General features: G+C 44.9%; 1 protein-coding gene across 1 annotated transcript in view; it reads left to right on the top strand.

Annotated features, from left to right (window-relative positions):
- The window catches only part of LOC131990212 (retinal guanylyl cyclase 2-like), a 72175-nt gene that overhangs the window by 9104 nt on the left and 41492 nt on the right, over positions 1-21579 (top strand). Inside the window, exon 6 of the mRNA XM_059355616.1 lies at positions 14912-15061. Within this exon, the coding sequence (XP_059211599.1) occupies positions 14912-15061 (150 nt within the window). The remainder of the gene's footprint in view (positions 1-14911; positions 15062-21579) is intronic.

Raw genomic sequence — 21579 nt, 5'->3', positions numbered from 1 at the left:
TCTTTCCTTTTGGCTTTGGACCACATCTTTGGGGCTGGCCCCCACCCCAGCCCTGTCTTTCCCTGCTGCAACCATCCTACTACCTCTTGATGTTCTAGTTGACTGATGGCCTGGTCAACTGCTTGTTCAGCCCTCCATTTGCGCCCTGTTCGGACTGATGGTCTAACTTGGCTTACAACTGGATCAGTTGAGTCTCTCAGCTCGAACGTGAGCCTCACCTTTTCCAGCTTGTAACCCAGGCTGATGGACTTCAGTAGTAGCTGGAGTGTGTTCCTACCAAATAAGGCAACATTGGAAAGGCAGCGAGGTAGACCCAGCCATTTTCGGATGTAGTTGTTGGCTTTTTGATCCATTCTCTGCACTGTTGACCCTGAGATCTCTGACAACTTCAGTGGCCACATCAGGCGATGATACAGGGTGAATTGATAGCACCAGGTCTTGAATTTTCCTGGGAGGTGGCTTTCGTCTATCTTCACTAGGCCTTCTGAGAGTTGTGTTATGACAGAGTGAGCCATGTGTTTGTCTGAGAGGTCGGCGGTGTATTCTCTCCCAAGGCTCCTCACTGACTGCTCTGTCAGCAGTGGAATCTTCTCTCCGTCGACAGCAAAGACGATGTTGTCATTTCTAGACCCTTTCCGGATTGACAGGCTCCGAGATTTGACTGGTTTGATTTTCATCCTCGCCCAGTTGAGGAGCTCCTCCAGTCTCTTTAGCAGCCTTGATGTGCAGGCAGCAGTTTGTAGGAGTGAGGTGACATCATCCATATAGCTTCTTAGGGCTGGGAGGCGCTGTCCTGACTCAGATCTTACTCCTCGGACCATCTGTCTTGCGCCGATGAGGATGACTTCAAATGCTGCTGTGAACAATATGGGTGAGATCGAACAACCCAAAGCACATCAGGGACTGCCTGCCGCCCACTCTGGACCCACATCAGTTTGCCTACAGGGCAAACCGATCCACAGAGGATGCTATATCCATAGCACTCCACACCACGCTGAGCCACCTGGAGAAACCGGGGAGCTACGTGAGGATGCTCTTCCTGGACTTCAGCTCAGCCTTCAACCACATCATCCCGGAGATCCTGGTCCAGAAGCTTTCACTCCTGGGCCTCTCCACTCCCATCTGCCTCTGGATTAAGGACTTCCTGTCAGACCGCCCACAGACTGTTAAACTTGGTCCTCACATCTCCAGAACCATCACCCTCAGCACCGGCTCCCCACAAGGATGTGTATTGAGCCCCCTCCTCTTCACTCTCTACACATACGACTGCTCCCCGACCCACCTCTCAAACCACATCATTAAGTTTGCGGACGACACCACCGTGGTCGGGCTCATCTCAGGGGGGGATGAGTCTGCCTACAGAGAAGAGGTCAACGGACTGTCTGAGTGGTGTTCAGTTAATAACCTCCAACTGAACACCACAAAGACCAAAGAACTAGTCCTGGACTTCAGAAAGGGCGGAGCGGACCCGGCACCTCTCTACATCAGAGGGGACTGTGTGGAACGGGTCCACACTACAAGATTCCTGGGCGTGCAGATTTCGGATGACCTCTCCTGGACGGCAAACACAACAGCGGTGGTAAAGAAGGCCCAGCAGCGTCTCCACTTCCTGAGAGTGCTCAGGAGATACAACCTGGAGGAGAAGCTGCTGGTGACCTTCTACAGGGCCACCATAGAGAGCATCCTGACATACTGCCTCACAGCGTGGTTCACAGGGTGCTCAGCTGCCAACAAGAAAACACTGCAGCGGGTCATCAGCACAGCCCAGAGGATCATCGGCTGCTCTCTGCCCAGCCTGGAGGACATCGCCAGCTCTCGCTACCTCAGCAGAGCTGGTAACATCATAAAGGATGCCTCACACCCCGCCCACCACCTGTTCGACCTGCTGCCCTCGGGCCGGCGCTACAGGTCACAGAAAGTGAGGACTAGCAGGTTCAGAGACAGCTTTTTCCCTAGGGCTATATCTGAACTGAACTCCACAAGGACAATTTATTGAACAATATCTAAGGACACATTTTTAAGCACAGCCCATGTAAAAAGTCTATTTTGTTTTATTTTTATTTATTTATTCTATTTTTATTTCCTATCTTTTTCCGTGTATGTATCTATATATTTTGAGTTTCTATTTTGCACCAATGGGAGTTGCACTCCAATTTCGTTGTATATATACAATGACAATAAAGGCTATTCTATTCTATTCTATTCCATTGCTATACCTTTCTGGAGCTGCTGCCAACCGGTTGTGATTTCCTGGGTTGTGTAGAAGGCATAGAAGTTATTGAAGTAGGCAGAGACAAGGTTTTTGATGCAGGTAGGTATGTGGAAAAAATTGAGAGCAAAAGTGATGAGCTGGTGTGGAACTGATCCGTATGCGTTTGCTAGGTCCAGCCAAACTACATGGAAATCTAGCTTCTTACGCTTGGCTGTCTGGATTTGCTCCCAGATCATGGCTGAGTGCTCAACACAACCAGGAAACCCTGGGACGCCTGCCTTTTGGCAGCTGGTGTCGATATAGTTGTTGGCCAGAAGATAGCTGGTCATGCGTCTAGCCATTACTGAAAAGAAAATCTTCCCTTCCACGTTGAGCAGGGAAATGCCTCGAAACTGGGTGATGTTATGGGAATCTTTTTCTTTTGGGATAAAGGTGGTTGCAGCTGTACTCCATGCTGATGGGATGGATTGAGTTTTCCAGGCAGCTCTCATTAGTTTCCAGAGTAGTTTCAGCACCATGGGGCAGTTCTTAAATACCTTGTAGGGTACGCCGTTTGGTCCCGGTGCTGATGCGGATCTTGCCTTTTGGACGACCTGGTTGATCTCTGCCCACCTGGGTGGTGTGGTGTCGAATTTGGTGTCAGGCTCTGGTGGGCAGGGCACATGACCTGGTGAGCCAAGGGGAGTGTTTTGGTTGTTGTCGCCAAGCTGTTCCTTGATGTGACTTTTTAGCTCCTCTGCGGTGGTTTCAAGCTTTCCAGACTTCTTGTCTTCGAGCAAATCTCGGGCATACTTGAAGGGGTCTCGGAAGAAGCTAGTGCGTGCTTTCTCCTTCCTGCTCCTGCGTTTCCGAATCCGCTCTGCTCTCCTCGTCAGCTGGGAGCCACCCTTCACAGATGTTTCGCCCCTTTGATCTCAGAACACCTCTGGGTGGTGGGGCAGTGATAGGGACGTCTCCCTACCATTCCCTGCGACTGGCCTTAAGATCCCTGGTTCCCCCACTTGGGGTCTTTTCTTCTGAGCAAAAGCCAAAAGCTCCCTTTCTCTGCTTCCTCAGCCAGTTCTTTTCTTCTTTCTATATAAGGGAGACAAATTAGGATGAAAAAATGTTTCTTATTGTGTCACTGACCAAGCTATATAGCATGAAAGTAATGCAATTACAATTTCAAGTAGTTTCAAGCACTTTATTCAGAATCCAATCACTTAAACATTGAATGGATCAATATAATTAAAGCGTTTCCAAGGATTTCCAGCACTCAGGGACCCGGTTGTCCTTAATAGCTGAGAGGTCCATGGCTGTGTGTGACTCTGAAAGTAGAAGAAAGAGAAGGTGTATGAGTATATATTTATGTACTCAAAGCATGACAACATGACCAACTGGGACATTCTGACACTTGTGAATGAACAATATAGTTAATACTCGTACCGTGTAACGTTACGTTACTGCAGTACTGCAGCAGTCTGCTCTGTACACATGGAGCAGATTTTTTGTCTGCCGTGTTGCCAATGATGTAACGCTAATAAACTCTAAACAAGTTGGTGTTAGTTTAAAGAGTTAAGGTATGATGTACGTCCGATTAGTTCATTTATAAGTTAAACCATAGACTAATATTAATCAACAAAGCAGCTACCTCGCTAGCCCGCTAGCTGCGGAGTTAGCTACCATTAGCACGGTCGCGTCTCAATTAGCGATCGATGCGGCCTGGTTTTAATTAGGTGACAATTCAGGAAGTTGGCTAGCGGGATATGTTGGTTGGTGTTCGTATGGCTTTAAAACCGCTACACATTAGATGACGGTAAACTTACACTTTTTTTTTTTTTTAAAGATATTTTTTTGGGCATTGTGTAGCTTTATTGAGAGAGAGAGATATTGAGAGTGAAAGGGGGAGACAGAGGGGAAGACATGCAGGAAAGGGCTCCGAGCCGGACTCGAACCCGGGCCGCCCGCTTACGAGGACTGGGCCTCTGTGGTACGCGCTCTACCAGGTGCGCCACCGGGAACGCCCCATAAACTTACACTTTTGACGTGAAAATGGTGCTCCCTACTCCTTTCGTCAGGTAGTCCGCCATGTTTCGATACCAGAGGCTGAGACACGACAAGATTTGGAAATCCAGATCCGCCCACATCGACGTCACGGTGATCCACTCTGCCAGTGTTTTGAAATACTCAGATAAAGTCAGCAGGATCACCTTGATCCATGACTGAGAAAAGGAGGATTTCGTTATCCGGATTATCCTGATCCAGATTACAAATTTTGAAATACCGGCCCCTGATGACGTCCCCAAGGGGAAGCAAAATAGAGATTAAAAAGAATTGGACTTAAAATTGACCCTTGGGGAACCACACACTTGATTTCATGTGTTCTGGAGGAGCATGTATCCATACTTACAACGAAACTTCGATCTGAGAGATAAGAACTGAATCAGTTAAAACCAGTACCAGAGAGGCCGACCAGGGTTCGGAGTCTGTTTAATAAAATATGATGGTCTACTGTTTCAAAGGCGGTGCTGAGATCCAGTAGAACCAAGACTGTTAATTTTTGTGAATCTACATTACACCTGAAGTCATTTAAAATATTTAAAAGAGCTGTCTCGGTACTGTGGTTCATTCTAAAACCAGATTGCTATTTCTCTAAACTGTTGTTTCTATTTAAAAAATAATTTAACTGGTTAAAAACCAGTTTTTCTAAAATTTTACTTAAAAATGGTAAGTTGGATACATTTTAAAATTAACATTTATTTAAAATGTTGGGGTCTAAATTACTCTGCTTCAGAAGGGGCTTCACCACTGCCGTTTTGTAGGCAGCGGGGAAGACACCCGTCTGAAGAGAGCAATTCACAACATTTAAAATCTGTTCCTCAAAGAAAGCATAAAATGGTTTTAAGAGCGATGTGGGAATAGGATCTAAAAGGCAGGTTGTTGGGTTTACTTGGGAGAAAACTCGACCAAGTGTCCTTGCATCAACCAGGGCAAAACTCTCCAGTGTTTCCTCAGATAAGAGCGATGGTTCAGGTGTGTAAAAAGTTACATTCTGGGATAAAAGACTGGATCTGATACCATCGCTCTTACTTCTGAAGTGGTCTGCAAAGCCCTCGCAGAGGGCCTCTGATGATGTAATGCGAGCTTTATTAAAACTGGTGTTGGTTAAATGATCGAAGGTGGAGAAAAGAAACCTGGGGTTGTTTTTATTGTCTGTGATGAGTTTCGAGAAATGGGAAATTCTTGCCTGTTTGACTGCGTTGTTTTGAGTTGTTCACGTAATATTTCATGATGAACTGTCAATTTCGTTTTTCTCCACCTTCTCTCTGCACTCCTGCAATTTATTTTTAGTTTCTTGACATTAGCGGTTCTCCAGGGTAGTACATGTTTTGTTTTTACAGTTTTAGTTAAAAGTGGAGCCACTAAGTCCAGTGTTGATTTTAGTTAGGGCCACGGGGCAATCGCACCGAGCACTGGTCCCATACAGCAATAGTTGTAGGGACCAGTGCTTCCTCTTCCGGACGCAATTTCGTTCCGCTACTTGTCCTACAACTTGAAGAGTTGCAGGACAAATTGTATATCAAAACGTGCGGTTTGATCAGGGTCGGTGTGCTATTACTTTTCTCTACAGAATATGAAAAACTGCCCAAAACTGCCCAAAATTTTGCATTGAAATGAATGGGACGGCCGGAAAAAAAAGAGCAAAAAAGAACAATAATTGGAGATTTTTAAACGTCTACTTCTCCGGCATAATTTCACCTAGAGACTCCATTTAAACTTAAACAGTAGACACAAGGCTTGTGTATCGGTGTATTAATCCACGTTTCGATAGGTAATATAGTTTTTTATCAATCCCTGTTCAATGACCATGATCATTTTTGGAGAAATTCTGAGATTTTAATGGGTGTGTATTGATTGTTCGTGTCACAGTGTGTGACATCATCGGCAGAGTGTAGAGGGAGAGAAGAAATTGTCAAAAAATAAATTTGAAAACTGCGCTCCAGGCCGCAAATGTCACTCTACAGAGATAATTTATACATAGAAACGTAGGAAAATTTGTCTTCTCCCTCACAATCCTCTGGTAAAGCTGTCAGAGTTATAGTTTGGGCGTAGGATGCACAGATGCGCCACCAACACGCATCAACAGCCTCATTGGCTCCTCACACATGCATACATATGCTTCAAACACATTATTTATTTTTCTTACACTGTTTCTTTATATAAGGCCAATATAACAAATAGTTTCTTGTACCTGATAAGTTTCAGCTACCTTGCCTTGGGGGGGGGGGGGGGGGGGGGGGGGGGGGGCGGGTGCCCTCTGCTGTCTGGTGGTTTTTCATACAGCCGGGGGCGACCCTGCAGGACTGTGGTGTGCCTTGATGTGTGGCTTCACTGGTGTGGTGATGTGGTGTTTTCTCATCGCTCGCTGCATGCTTTCTGTGACCCCCCTGACGTATGGGAGGGTGACCATGCCTAGGTTCTCAGGCCTAGAACCTTTTTTCTTTTTCTCCTCCTTGTTGTTCCTCTGGACCTCTCTCTTGCCTTTGTTGATGGCCCAAGTTGGGTAGTTGCAGGCTTTGAGTGCCTGTTTTATATGGTTCTCCTCCTCCTCTCTGTCATGATTGTCAGTGATGACCTTTGTGCAATGGCGGTGCGTGTACATGCTGCGGCTCAGCACTCAACGTATTGGTACTCTCTAGTTAGTTTATTAGCGGTGTACTGTTTTCTAAATGTCTCGTATGCTCGGCCTAATGTAAGATACAGCCGAAACGAATTACTCGTCATCGGTTTGATGCAAGACAGTTGCATCTCGAAGCAAACGTACACCGGCAACAATATCCCAACGGAGCTCAGCAGACCAGCGGGTTCTCCGTGGATTACCATCCCCGGCAAGAAGCGGCGGAGGCGGCGTCGAGAGCGCAGGCAGAAGAGGGGCTGTCGATCCGGAGTACGAGCTAGGCTAAGCAGACAACCGCACAAGCCTTCATTGCCGAGCCTCTTCGTCACGAATGCAAGATCACTTCCTAACAAGATTGAAGAGCTGGAACTTGTCATATCCACACAGAAAAACATCCAGGACTGCTGTGTTATGGTGATCACGGAGACATGGCTCACTCCGACCATTCCGGCCGAGGCTATCAAGCTCGCGGGCCGCATAACACACCGAGCCGACAGGACACCTGACTCCGGTAAGAGCAGAGGAGGGGGGCTTTGTGTTTACACAAACACCAACTGGTGCACAAACGCTTTGACAACGGACACATACTGCTCGCCAGACGTGGAGTATTTATCTGTGAGATGTCGCCCCTTCTATCTGCCACGTGAATTCACAGCTATCATTATCACTGCTGTTTACATACCTCCCGATGCTAACACCAAAACAGCTTTGGACTCCTTGCTAACTGCCATTAGCAATCAACAGCGCGACCACCCTGATGGAGTCTATGTAATAGCAGGTGATTTTAACAAAGCCAACCTAAAGACTGTTCTCCCAAAATTCCACCAACATGTACACTGTCCAACAAGAGGGCGAAACACACTTGATCACGTTTACAGCAACATCAAGCACGGGCTCAAAGCATCACCCCTACCCCACCTTGGGCAGTCTGACCACATCTCACTGTTCCTGACTCCAGCATACAGACCACGCATCTGCACAAGCCGACCCACGATCAAAGTCATACAAGTGTGGCCAGAGGGGGCTTCTGAACAACTGAGGGATTGCTTCAGTGATACAGACTGGACCATATTTGAAGAGGACAACATTGACACCTACTCATCCTCTGTACTGTTTTACATCAAATGCTGCATGGAAAACATCACTACCACAAAACAGATCCGTGTGTTCCCTAACAACAATCCGTGGATGACCAGGGGCGTCCGACTGCTGCTAAAGACACGCAACACAGCTTTCCAATCCGGTGATGCGCAACAGTACAAGGCTGCAAGGGCAAACCTGAAGAGGGGAATCAAGGATGCGAAAGCAGCATACAAACAGAAGATTGAGGACCACTTCAGCAGCTCTGACCCCCGCCGGGCATGGCAGGGGATACATCACATCACCAAGCAAAACAACACCAGCAGCACTACCAGTGGAAGTGTATTGGAAGCAGAGCAGCTGAACCGGTTCTTCGCCCGCTTTGAGGCAGAGGGATTGACAACCACCAGTCAGGCTCCAGACACCAACAGCCAGACCCTTGTCCTTCAGCCTGCCGACGTCACCCGCACTCTCCGCAGGATCAACACACGAAAGGCAGCCGGCCCAGATGGCGTCCCAGGACGGGTCTTCAGAGACTGTGCCGCAGAGTTAGGTGAAGTATTCACAAATATCTTCAATCTCTCTCTATCACAGTGCACTGTCCCCACCTGCTTGAAGACATCCACCATAGTTCCAGTTCCCAAACAGACTTCAATAACATCTTTCAATGACTACAGGCCTGTAGCATTGACACCCATAATCATGAAGTGTTTTGAAAGGCTGGTTCAACAACACATCAAAGCTGCCCTGCCACCCACTCTGGATCCCCATCAATATGCATATCGAGCCAACAGGTCAACAGATGACGCCGTCTCCACGACCCTCCACTCCGTTCTGCGCCACCTGGAGCTGCAGGGGACATATGCACGGCTACGGTTTGTGGACTACAGCTCTGCCTTCAATACCATCCTCACCAGCAGACTGTTCTCCAAGATGTCCTGCCTGGGTATACCACTCAACCTTTGCCTTTGGATTAAGGACTTTTTAACAAACAGACCACAGGCGGTCAGAATGGGCCCGCATCTTTCCCCCACCCTGACACTCAGCACAGGAGCCCCACAGGGTTGCGTGCTGAGCCCTTTGCTCTACTCTCTGTACACACATGACTGCACTCCATCTCACACTACTAACAACATAGTGAAATTCGCAGATGACACAACTGTGGTGGGACTGATCACCAAAGGTGATGAGTCTGCATACAGAGAGGAGGTTCAGAGGCTGACAGAATGGTGCTCGGAAAACAACTTGAGCCTCAACATCAAAAAACAAAAGAACTGATCATAGACTACAGGAAGAAACAGGACACACACACACCACTACACATCAACGGAGAGAGGGTGGAGAGAGTGTCCAGCTTCAAATTCTTGGGCATACACATCTCAGAAAACCTATCATGGACAACAAACACCACAGCAATAGTAAAGAAAGCACAGCAGCGGTTATACTTTCTCCGCACACCAATCTCTCACAACAACACCTGAGGTCCTTCTATCACTGCTCCATAGAAAGTGTGCTCACATACGGCATCCTGTCGTGGTATGGTAGCAGTTCTGCTGCAGACAGGAAGTCACTGCAGAGGACCATAAAACTGCCCAAAACATTATCAAACAACAGCTACCTACCATGGACACCATCTTCAACTCCCGATGCTTGCAGAAGACACTCAACATTCTGAAGGACTCATTCCACCCTGCTAATCATCTGTTTGAACTGCTGCCCTCAGGGAAACGTTACAGGTCCATCAGAACACGCACCACAAGATTCATGAACAGTTTCTATCCCGCAGCTATCACCATACTCAACTCAGACCTGAAAACAAACTCACTGGTCAAACAGCACTAATCAAGGACACCCACACCTAACACAATGCTCTGCACTTTATGTATTTATATAATTACAGTATTGTTTTAATTAAATTGACGGTACAGTGAATGAATGACATGAATATACTAAGTGCTGAGAGAATGAGAATGTATCTTTTCTATTTACTATTTATTGAGATGAGATGATAAGAATGTATCTTGTTATTTACTATTTATTATGCTATTTTTATATGAGTCCAGTACCTGAGTGCATTGAATTTCGTTGTATTTCTGTGCAATGACAAATAAAATCTAATCTAATCTAATCTAATAAAGTGCGGACCACTGATAGCTTGTGTGCTGTGGGGTGCTCTGATGTCCATAGTAAATACTGGTCTGTGTGTGTGGGTTTTCTGTATATTTTTATCTTGATGCTGCCATCCTCAATGTGATGTATTTTCATGTCCAGGAAGGCAATGGATCTGTGTTCTTCCTCCTCATGGGTGAATTTTATGTTCCCAGTTTCGTCTATGGTGTTCAGGTGGTCTGTGAGTCTTTGTGTGTGGCCGGTCTTAACCTTCTCCAGGATATCATCCACATAACGTCTCCAGAGGGATAACCTGCATTCTTTGGGAGCGGTGGCGATGGCTTTGGCCTCTAGGTCCTCCATGAAAAACCCACTCATTATGGCTGAGAGGGGGTCCCCCATGGCAAAGCCCTCCTTTTGCCTGTAGATGGTCCCTCTGAACAGGAAGTATGTGGACTTGGCTACAAAGGTTAGCAGCTGGACTGTGTCTTCTACTGTTAGGTTTGTTCGTTGACGGAGTCACGTGACACCTCTGATGAAGGCTACAGAGGCAAGGTAGCCGAAACTTGTCAGGTACAAGAAACTATTTGCTACATTGGCCTTATATAAAGAAACAGTGTAAAAAAGTATATTAGTAGGCCTAATGAACCTCTTCAAGATGCTTCAAAACACATGCGCACACACGCACACACACACACACACACACACACACACACACACACACACAGGTAACTTTATGTGATTTTAATTACACACACACACACACACACACACACACACACACACACACACACACACACACACACAGACAGAGAGGTAACTTTATGTGATTTTTATCAGGGGTATTTTATGCCAGCACACTATACTTAAACGCCTAAAACGCGTCGCCTGTGCCAGCATAAAGTCTGATTAATAGGCGTGCTTACAGACACGCGTATTGCGAGTACACCAGATAACATGGGTGACGGGTGAAAAGTGCCACCAGCGAACGTAGCGGACGCCTGTGTGTGTGTGTAACGCTTGTACGCCTATAACAGTTCAGCTGTTACACAGAGTCTCAGCTTCATACGGGATTGTGAAAGCAGAATTTATAGATGAACTCCAAGCCCCAACAGAGCTGTCAGGATATTTCTATCATTTTCAGGCCCGTTTTTATTTTCTTGATGATATTTAATGATAGCAAGGGTGAAAGGGATAATTAAAATAATTTCAGCTACTTAAAAATAGTTATAGTAAAGTGCGACGCTCACAGCCAGTTCCCAGTTCGCTCTTGGACATACAGTTCATTACGCATCAGCTGTAATGTACAAATTGAATATTAAGTAGCCATGCGGACCTGTCCAATGAATAAGGATGCTTCTTGAGTAATTTTATGCGCTTGGACATACAGTTCATTAAGCATCAGCCGAGTCGTGTACTTAAATTGCATTTAGGTAGACTGAAACAGCCTAAACTGTGTAATAGGTCTGTCTTGGTAAAACATGGATTGCTTTAATTGTGAAGCGAAGCGGCTGTTAAACTCAAAATTCGCCATCATAGTTTGATAAAAACATATTTTGTTACAAAAAGTAAGAAAGGAAATAAATGTATAATTGCATTTGTAACTCTGCCCTTGTGACCACCCTGGAACTCTTCGTTGACGGGTGGTCGTTATATTTGCGGCTCGCACCGCGTCATGCTTTATTTCTCACAACAGCTGGCGGCTCAACCTTAAACAGTACAAGTAAACACTGGCGTGAGACAACAGAAAGATTAAAGGCCGGTGTTGTGTCCTTAATGGTTTCCACACTAACTTGTTGCCGTAGGCTATGCGCATGCTCTGGTGGTACTGAAACAACAATCGCCATTAATGTGAGGATTCTGTCTGATGTTGTGCTGTTCCTTAACACCTTATCTACTGTTTGGGTTCATCTGTAGTCGGCACTTTGTGCAATAAAATGATTTATTGTGCCGTACGATAGAGCCGATACGCATGTTTTGTCTTTACTGTTGTATTGTGTACAGCCTTTAAAGAGCTCTGTTGGGAGAGCTTGTGTTATATAGGCAGTGTTTTATTATTTCTGCCTTCACCACTGACACACAGTCTCAGCTTCATATGGTATTGTTTATAAGAAAGCATAACTTATAGATGAAGAGAAAGACTATCTCGTACATACCAGATAAACTTAACGTTTTTCTGGCCAAAACCGGAGGCTTAATTAGTTTTAGGAGTGAAAGTCAGCAAAATGCAGCTTAAACAAAATGTTTTACCTTATTAGCTAACTACAAATATCTGTAAAACATAATGGATCTGTGCATAAGTGCCGAATTGGGTTAAACAGTGTAGATATAAGGTCCGATGGAATCATATTGTGGACTGCTGTCCACATGGCTACTGAATATTCATTAGATAGGTCCGCATGGCTACTTAATATTCAGGGGTGACAGCGATTAAGGCGTCTGCAGGCAGGTAAACCTACCTAATTACAGCTGGTGCGTAATGAACTGTATGTCCACGCGCGAAGCTGGGAACTGGCTGTGAGCGTCGCACTTTACTATTACTATTTTTTAAGTAGCTGAAATTATTTTAATTATCCCTTTCACCCTTGCTATCATTAAATATCAATTCGATATCATTCAAACCGAGAGAGAGAGAGAGAGAGACAGAGAGAGAGAGAGAGAGAGAGAGAGAGAGAGAGAGAGATTTCGTTAACAAGAAAATAAAAATGGGCCTGAAAATAATAGAAATATCCTGACAGCTCTGTGGGGGCTTGGAGTTCATCTATAAGTTCTGCTTTCTTATAAACAATACCATATGAAGATGAGACTCTGTGTAACAGCTGAACTGTTATAGGCGTACACGCGTTACACACACACACAGGCGTCCGCTACGTTCGCTAGTGGCACTTTTCACCCGTCACCCATGTTATCTGGTGTACTCGCAATATGCTTGTTTGTACGACTATGTAGAATTGTACTTAACAGTCATGCGGGTCTTCATGTCACGTATTTGAGGCGTAGTTCACCCGTCACGCAGCCGTCACGTAGGCGTATGCGCAACAACGCATGAACAGCGTCTGCGTGACGCCTACGTGACGCCTGTCTGTCCATTGAAAGTGAATTAAAATTGTCAACAATAAAATCACAGGATGCAAGTAAAACCTCAGCAGGGGTGTTCTGTAAAATCTTGATAAAATTTGCAGCCACTTCAGAAGTCAGGTAACGTTTCCTCACTGTTCTCACCGGGGCCTCCTGAGGGATAAAACTGGCGATGTTAAAATACACACAGTAGTGGTCAGACACAGCCAGGTCCACAACAGAAGACACACCAGCGGACAGGCCATAGGTTATGACCAGGTCCAGGGTGTGTCCTCTGTTGTGAGTTGGCTGTGCAATGTGCTGTTTAAAATCTAGGCAGCATAAAAGGTTTAAAAATTCTCTGGACATTGTGTCCGAGATGTTGTCAATATGTAGATTAAAATCACCAGCTATTAAAACCCTGTTGTAAGTGGTGTAGATGATTGATAAAAATTCAGAAAATTCACTGATAAAACAGGAAGAATATTGGGGTGGTCTGTAAATGAAGATGAAGATAATTGGAGGGCTGCTAAAAACAAAAGGCGTGATTTTCAAATGACGTGTTAAAAAACTGTTAAAAGAAACCTCTTTTGGGTTCAGTGTTTCTTTTAAAAGTGATTATAGTAGTAGTAGTAGTAGTAGTAGTATTACTGATACTACTGATACTTCTGATACTATAAATACTATTGATACTATTATTTACTACTGTACTACTGCTACGATGAATACTACTGATACTATAAATACAATTGATACTATTAATACTACTGATACTACTGATACTACACTACTACTGATACTACTGATACTAGTAATACTACAGTACGACTGATACTACTGCTACTACAATACTAGTCAAGTCAAAGTTTATTTATAGAGCACATTTAAAAACAACCTCAGTTGACCAAAGTGCTGTACAGTTATTGAAATACAATAAAAATCATACACAAACATAATAAAAGAATAAAAAGTAAAAAGCCAAGGATTCTTTTTGTATTCATCTAGAGAAATTTTGCCTCAATTCCATGACTGAATAGCTCTGAGGCAGTCTAACAAGACCTGCACAGAGGTTTGGTAATTCATTTTTAGAGGCAAATATATTTACACATCGTCCGCAAAGCAATGGAATGAGACATTATGCTTTTTAAATATGGATCCCAATGGCAACATTAATATATAGAGGAGGGGGGCCAAAATAGAACCCTGAAGCACCCCACAGCTCAGGGGGGAAGAGTCTGAGGAATAACTATACTACTGATACTTCTAATACTACAATACTTCCAATACTACACTAATACTACTAATGATACAAATACTACTAATATGAAAATTCTACTGATACTACTAATACTACAATACTTCTGGTGCTACACGAATACTACAATAATTCTGATATTACACAAATACTACTAATGATACAAATACTACTAATGATACAAATACTACTAATGATACAAATACTACTAATACTACAATACTACTGATACTGACTGATGTTGTGACTATTGATTATTGATGAATAATCAATGATGCAGTGTTAATCAATGACTGATGATGTGATTTTTGATTAATAATCAATGATACAATATTTTTCTCAATGACTGATGATGTGATTATTGATTAATAATCAATGATACAGTGTTAATCAATGACTGATGATGTGATTATTTATTAATAATCAATCATACAGTATTAATCAATGACTGATGATTTGATTATTGATTAATAATCAATGATATAGTATTTATCAATGACTGATGATGTGATTATTGATTATCGATGGTGTGTGTCTGCAGGTGTCACCGGTCTTCGGGACGATCTTTAACATGGTGTACTTCGTTGCTAAGGCGGTGGAGGAGCGTCGCCAGGCAGGGGGCGGGCACTGGGTGACAGGCGAGCAGCTCGTCCAATCAGACGGAGGCTTTGATTTCCAGGGTTTTAATCAGGTCTGAAACATTTCCTTATTGTAATATATGTAATATTAATATTAAGATACAAATAAAAACAACCAAGTGCAGTGACCCAATTTTTATGGCGGTCAATTAAAATTGCACGGTCGAAAGTGTCGAAGGCTGCACTTAAATCTAAAACAATTAAAATAGCACTCTTCCTCCTGTAGGCTGCTAAAAAGAGGTCATTGGTAACTTTCAGGAGGGCAGTTTCTGTGCTGTGTAGGGCTCCAAAACCAGATTGAAATTTCTCAAAGATGTTATTCTGACACATAAATGCTAAAAGTTGGGTAGAAACTGCTTGTCCTAAAACTTCAGATGAAAATGGGAGTTTAGAAATAGGCCTAAAATTGTTAAAAACAGAGGGATCAAGGTTTGGTTTCTTTAAAAGAGGTTGGCGGCAGCATGTGTAAAGCAGATGGAACAATACCTTCGGTGAGGGAACTATTTACAATTGTTAAAATACTGAGTCCGACTGTGTCAATCACTTCTTTAAGAAATTTGGTTGGGATAAAATCAAGGCTGCATGTGGTTGGTTTCATGTGGGATACAATATAATTTAAAACGGATAGTGAAACATGTTCAAAAACCTCTCACATGTCTCTTGTGATGGATCAGTAAAATGACAAGGAGTGGGGTCGATGATTGAATTAACCCATTTAAGTCGAGGAAGCATTACCGCATTTCTACCATTAAAATCGGGGGCGCTGTTGCGTTATTTTACCATTAAAGCAGGGAAAGCGGATACATCGTTTTGCAGTATTTGTAGTTTTTTACACCTTTTTTTCGGTCAATTGGCCAATGAAATGCATCAGAATACATGTGAGAGTGTCGGAATGCAACACATTGATTTTTTAAAAACTTTATTGAAGGTTTGGACAAATAAACTCAACTTCTCATGAAAGACACAGGTATAAGCTCTCAAATACTTTTTGAATTTCATTTCTATCGATTGAAAATCGATTATTTAGTAGGCGTTGACACTTCTGTTCTATTTTAAAATCGCCCATAGGTTTTACAGGCATCTTCTTTAACTGCTTTTTGGTAGTTTTCATAGCTTCTTTCCAAATCTCCTAAAATACTTGCAAACCTGTCTTTTCCCATATCCATTCCTTTCTTCTTTCTTCTACAGTCCCTTTTTAATTCTTGGGTGGATTCATTCAACCAAGGTTGGGGAGTTATGGCTGCTTTTTTCTTTCTGTAGGTCACAGTAGAGTCTAGGACAGTTGGACAAGTATGGTTAAAAAGAGAGACTTGTCTTCTGTGTTAAAATAGGAGTTAAAAGCAGTTAAAGAAGTGGTGATAAAAAGCTCTGAAAATGTGCTAGTAGACATAGAGTTAAAAACCCGTCGACGAACAGGTGTGCCGGGATTCGGAGCTTTTGGAGTTAAAACCACATTAAATAAAATTGCTTTATGATCGGACACACAGATATCCTTAGTCACAACATTTTCAGGGCTGAGACCACTGAATAAAATCTAATTAAGTGTGTGCCCCTTCTGGTGAGTAGGGACATGCACTGCCTGAGTGAGATTAAAATATTCCAAGGTGTCCAAAAAGTCATTAACCAGGGTATGAGTGTCACAACATGCATGTTAAAATGAATGTTCTCCGCGTGTCAGCGACATTCAGGGGACATTCTGGGGACTTTCAAGGGACATTCAGGGGACATTGTTTGGATGGAGGTTGCAGGTCACATGACCTAAACCGTCCTCGTCATGAGGAACAGACCATCACCAAGTTTCTCTGCACACGTTGAAGATAAGCTTGATAGAAAGACTAAAATTAAAAAAGTTTAGTTGGTGTTGAGATGGAAACTTTTCCTGAAAAACCTCTGACAGAGCGAACATTTGTCACATGACTGATCAGCTGAAAACCGAAAAGAAGAAGAGGAAAAAGCTGTTTCCTCTGAAGACTTTTCTCCATTTCTCCTTTTTTCTTTTTCATCTTCTTACAGATTAGATTACAGCAACACATCACGCTGCCATCTGCTGACCAAAGTATGTTATTGCAGCTTTGTTTATTCGCTCTGAACCAGCTGATGGAAACTCACTATTTTACATTTTCTTTCATGACACATTTCAGAATTTCTCTTCAATACTGAGTATCCATTCATATTCCTGTTACAGAGTTCAGTCAGGTTAATGACTCATGAGACGCAAATCTGAGGTTGCCGGATGACTCGGATCCATTGGATGATTAGAGTCGTTCAGGATGTCATGATGTGACCCTAACCCTAACGAGAAAGAACGATTGAAGAAAACTACTTTTTCTTCTTGGCGTCGTCCACTGGTTGTGAACTGAAAACATCCCATCTCCAAAAACTTTTCCCCTCAAACACATCGCACTGTCATGGTTTCAATCTCACGACTTGTTTTTAACGGCAGCAGTCATCTCTTCTTCTGTCAACAGAGTTTCAGAGTGAACGTGCCAGAAGCAGTTGGAGCGAGAAAACTCAACAGGATGTGTGATAAAGTGTCGACATGTCGAGAGTTGAATAATGTGATGAACATCAGAATACTCTGATTATGACCTCATTCAGGTTACAGGGATCAGAAGATGCTGTTTACATGGCAGTGTTAATATCCCGGCAGAAGTTAAATCATATGTTCCATGTTTCTGTCTTCTCCTCTCTGCTCTGTGTGAACAGCCTGTCCTAACCTCTCCTCTCTGCTCTGTGTAAACAGCCTCTCCTGTCCTCTCCTCTCTGCTCCGTGTAAACAGGCTCTCCTGTCCTCTCCTCTAAGATCTGTGTAAACAGCCTGTCCTGTCCTCTCCTCCCTTCTCTGTGTAAACAGCCTCTCCTCTCCTCTCCTCTCCTCTCCTCTCCTCTCCTCTCCTCTCCTCTCTTTCCGGTTCCGGTGAGCGTGAGTGTGTGAGTGGTGGCGGGCGCGTGACAGGCGCAAAGTTTGGATTTGGTTTTCTGTCCCTGATTCTCGGATTTCTTTCCCTTTTCTCCGTATGGGCCTTTGTACATGATCAGGTAAGATTGAATACTTTTGTTGAGTGTGTTTGCTGACTTTTTGGCTTGTGGTTGGTGTGTTTCGGGAGGAATGGCGTCCTCCGAGAAGCCACCTCCATCCCTCCGACAGGGAATCCGCATAGTCCCGCCTGACAGTAGCTCTACTGTGGAGGAGGTCCTGCTGGCTGTAGGGGAGCAGGTGGGACATGATAAACTGGTATATGCATCTAGAATGAACAGAGCGGTGGTTGTGTTTTTGAAAGATGTATCTCATGTCAATCAGCTGATTGAGAGTGGCGTGTTCATCGGAGACACCTTTGTGCAGGTGTCCCCGCTGTCGGTCCCCTCCACGCGGATCACCGTCTCCGGTGTTCCGCCGTTCATCTCCAACGAGCTGCTGGAGAACGAGCTCCGCAGGTTCGGTAAACTAGCCAGCGGCTTTAAAACGGTGAGTCTGGGGTGTAAAGACCCTAAGCTGAGGCACGTCCAGTCCCTGAGGAGGCAGGTGTTCATGTTTCTGAGCTCACCTGCTCAGACACTGGACGTGTCTTTCAGAGTGAAGTATTGAGACGCTTTCTACATGGTGTACGCCAGCTCAGGCTCGCTAAAGTGTTTTGAATGTGGAGATGTGGGGCACAAGAGGTTTGCGTGTCCGCATAGACAGCAGGGAGCGGCTTCCTCCGGTGGGGAGACCGGCTCCGCTGGCGCCGGGCCGGGTCCGCTGCCGGGCCGGCGGCTTGTGGCTCCGGCACTGACGGCCTGCTGGCGGAGGGTGAAGTCTCGGGTAGCGGTGATGCGGGCATGGCGGCCTGCGCCACTGTCTGTCAGTCTGAAAACACCGGTGGAGAGAAACAGAGTCAGCCTGAGGAGCAGCAGGTTTCTGTGGCTGCAGAGAGCCTGAACGCCTCTCAGTCTGCAGACAGTGGAGCATCTCAGTCTGAGCCAGCAGTTGTTGCAGCTGAGGGAGTGGTGACCAGAAGTGCAGGTAGGGATCAAACTGTGTGTGAAGGACATAGTGTGTGTGGTAGCCAGGTGTCCTGTGAGGAGGACATGGAGTACGACTCTGAGTCAGACACAGGTGAATCTGTAGTCAGGATCAGATCAGTAAGTGTACTTAAAAATCTGGTAGGTTTTGATCTGTCGGACGAGAAAAAACGTTTTCGTCTGAAAAAACACATCACAACTCTAAGGAAGGCTGCAAAAGAAAAAACTGCCAAAAAATCAAAAAAGTAAATGATCATGTATCGCACGGTGATATCTTCTATAGACTGTTTGATTCTGTTTTCTAGCTGTCTGTCTCTTTTCTGTACCTCTATGGCGTGCCTTAAGATGGGGTCCCTTAACATCAATCGTGGGCGAGATGGACACAAAAGAGCCCTGATTAAGGAGGTCTCTAGCCAAAAAAGCTTGGATGTGTTGTTTTTACAGGAGACACATACTACTCCTACAGATGAGACAGATTGGGGTTTATGGTGGGAGGGTCCGTGTGCCCTTAGTCATGGCACTAACTTTAGTGCAGGAGTAGCCATTCTCTTTAAAACAGCAACAAGCGCTACTATCCTGTCTTCTCATGAGGTAGTGCAGGGTCGGCTCCTCATACTCCGGGCAGAGATACAGAGCTCTGTGGTCATTTTTGTAAATGTCTATGCCCCAAACCAGGGAAGAGAGAGAGCAGACTTCTTCTCTTTGGTCAAAGATGAGCTTGCTAAATACCATCAGGAGCTTTTAATTTTTACTGTACCGTAGATTTCACCATGGACAGAACAAGCGAGGAACCCCATCCACAGTCATCTCAGAGCCTCAACACCATCATCACACATTTAGACCTGGTAGACACATGGAGGGTGAAACATCCACGGGCTAGACAGTACACGAGTGAGGGTGAGCAATAACAGGGTAAGTGCAGCGAGATTAGACAGAATTTACATATCACAAAACCTAGCTCTAGACTGATCCGCAGCAGTATAACCCCAGTAGGCTTCACTGACCACCACCTCACTAGCACAGATCTGATCATCTCACCAGGCGAAAGGACTAAATCCTACTGGTGTTTTAATAATAAACTACTGCAGGACAGGTCTTTTTGTAAAGGGTTTGAGAACTTGTGGCAGCAGTGGAAAGGAAAGAAAACTGATTTTAGTTCCCTGAGGCTGTGGTGGGAGGTCGGGAAAGCACAGATCAGGGTGTTTTGTCAACAGTATACTTCTTTTTCCACTGGCAAGATCAAGGCAACAGTTCAGGAGCTGGAGCAATCAATTAAAAGCATTGAAGAGGGTCTCCACTCAGATCCCGCCAGGGGGCAGGTGTTGCAGGAAAAAAAGCTTGCTCTAAGTTCCTTCCTGCAGGAGAGGGTGAAGGGAGCCCTGGTGAGGTCTCGCTTTCTCCAGCTCAAGGACATGGATGCCCCGAGTTCCTTTTTCTTTAATCTGGAGCGGTCTGTTGCACAGAGAAAGCAAATGACCTGCCTGGAGCTTCCTGGAAACAGAGTCACCACCAGTCCGACTGAGATGAGGAGCCACGCTATGGATTTCTATGCTGACCTCTTTGGTGCAGAGCCATGCAGCATGGACTGTCGTGAGGAGCTCCTGGAGGGGCTCCCTCAGCTCAGCCCTAGCGAGAAAGCGTCTCTGGACCTTGGGTTGACTCTGCAAGAGCTGACAGAGGCGGTCAACCAGATGTCAACAGGACGGGCACCTGGAATTGACGGTCTCTCCACTGAGTTTTATCAAAGGTTTTGGTCTATCCTCGGACCTGACTTACACACTGTTTTAATGGAGTCTTTTAAAACTGGATCCCTGCCTCTTTCTTGTAGGCGAGCAGTTCTTTCCCTGCTGCCTAAAAAAGGGGACCTTGCATTATTAAAGAACTGGAGGCCTGTTGCCCTCCTTTGTGCAGATTACAAGGTGCTCTCCAGAGCACTTTCCAACAGACTAAAGCTCATCCTGGAAATGATTGTACACGCTGACCAATCCTACTGTGTTCCGGATAGGTCCATCATGGACAATATCTTTCTTGTACGTGATGTAATTGATGTGTGTAAATGTGACAATGTTAATGTTGGCATTGTTTCACTAGACCAGGAGAAAGCTTTTGATCGGGTGGATCACACATATTTGTTTTCTGCACTTAGGGCTTTTGGTATTGGTGATGGGTTTCTGTCCTGGGTGAGTCTGTTATACACTGGAGCACAGTGCATGGTGAAGATGGGGGCGGGGCTGAGTCGGCCAATTCCTGTACAGGGGAATAAGGCAGGGTTGTCCCCTTTCTGGACAGCTGGACAGCTTAACCCTTGCTCTGCAAACTTAGAGGTTGGCTCGCTGGTCTTTCTTTGCCTGGTTTCTCCATCTCTGAAAGTCCTCCTATTGTGTCTGCTTATGCAGATGACATCAATGTCTGATTGGTTTGTCACCAATCAGGAGGACATTAAGAGTTTACAGGACTCACTGTCCCTCTATGAAAAGGCGTCATCTGCACGGGTGAACTGGCAGAAGAGCGAGGCTATGTTGCTAGGGCAGTGGCAGAATCAATCTGTACCCAGCTTGCCTGGTGGGCT

Source organism: Centropristis striata, chromosome 17, assembly GCF_030273125.1.
Source record: "Centropristis striata isolate RG_2023a ecotype Rhode Island chromosome 17, C.striata_1.0, whole genome shotgun sequence".
NCBI lineage: Eukaryota > Metazoa > Chordata > Actinopteri > Perciformes > Serranidae > Centropristis > Centropristis striata.
Note: the sequence above shows the minus strand (reverse complement) of the source record. Positions and strands in the feature narration are given on the sequence as shown.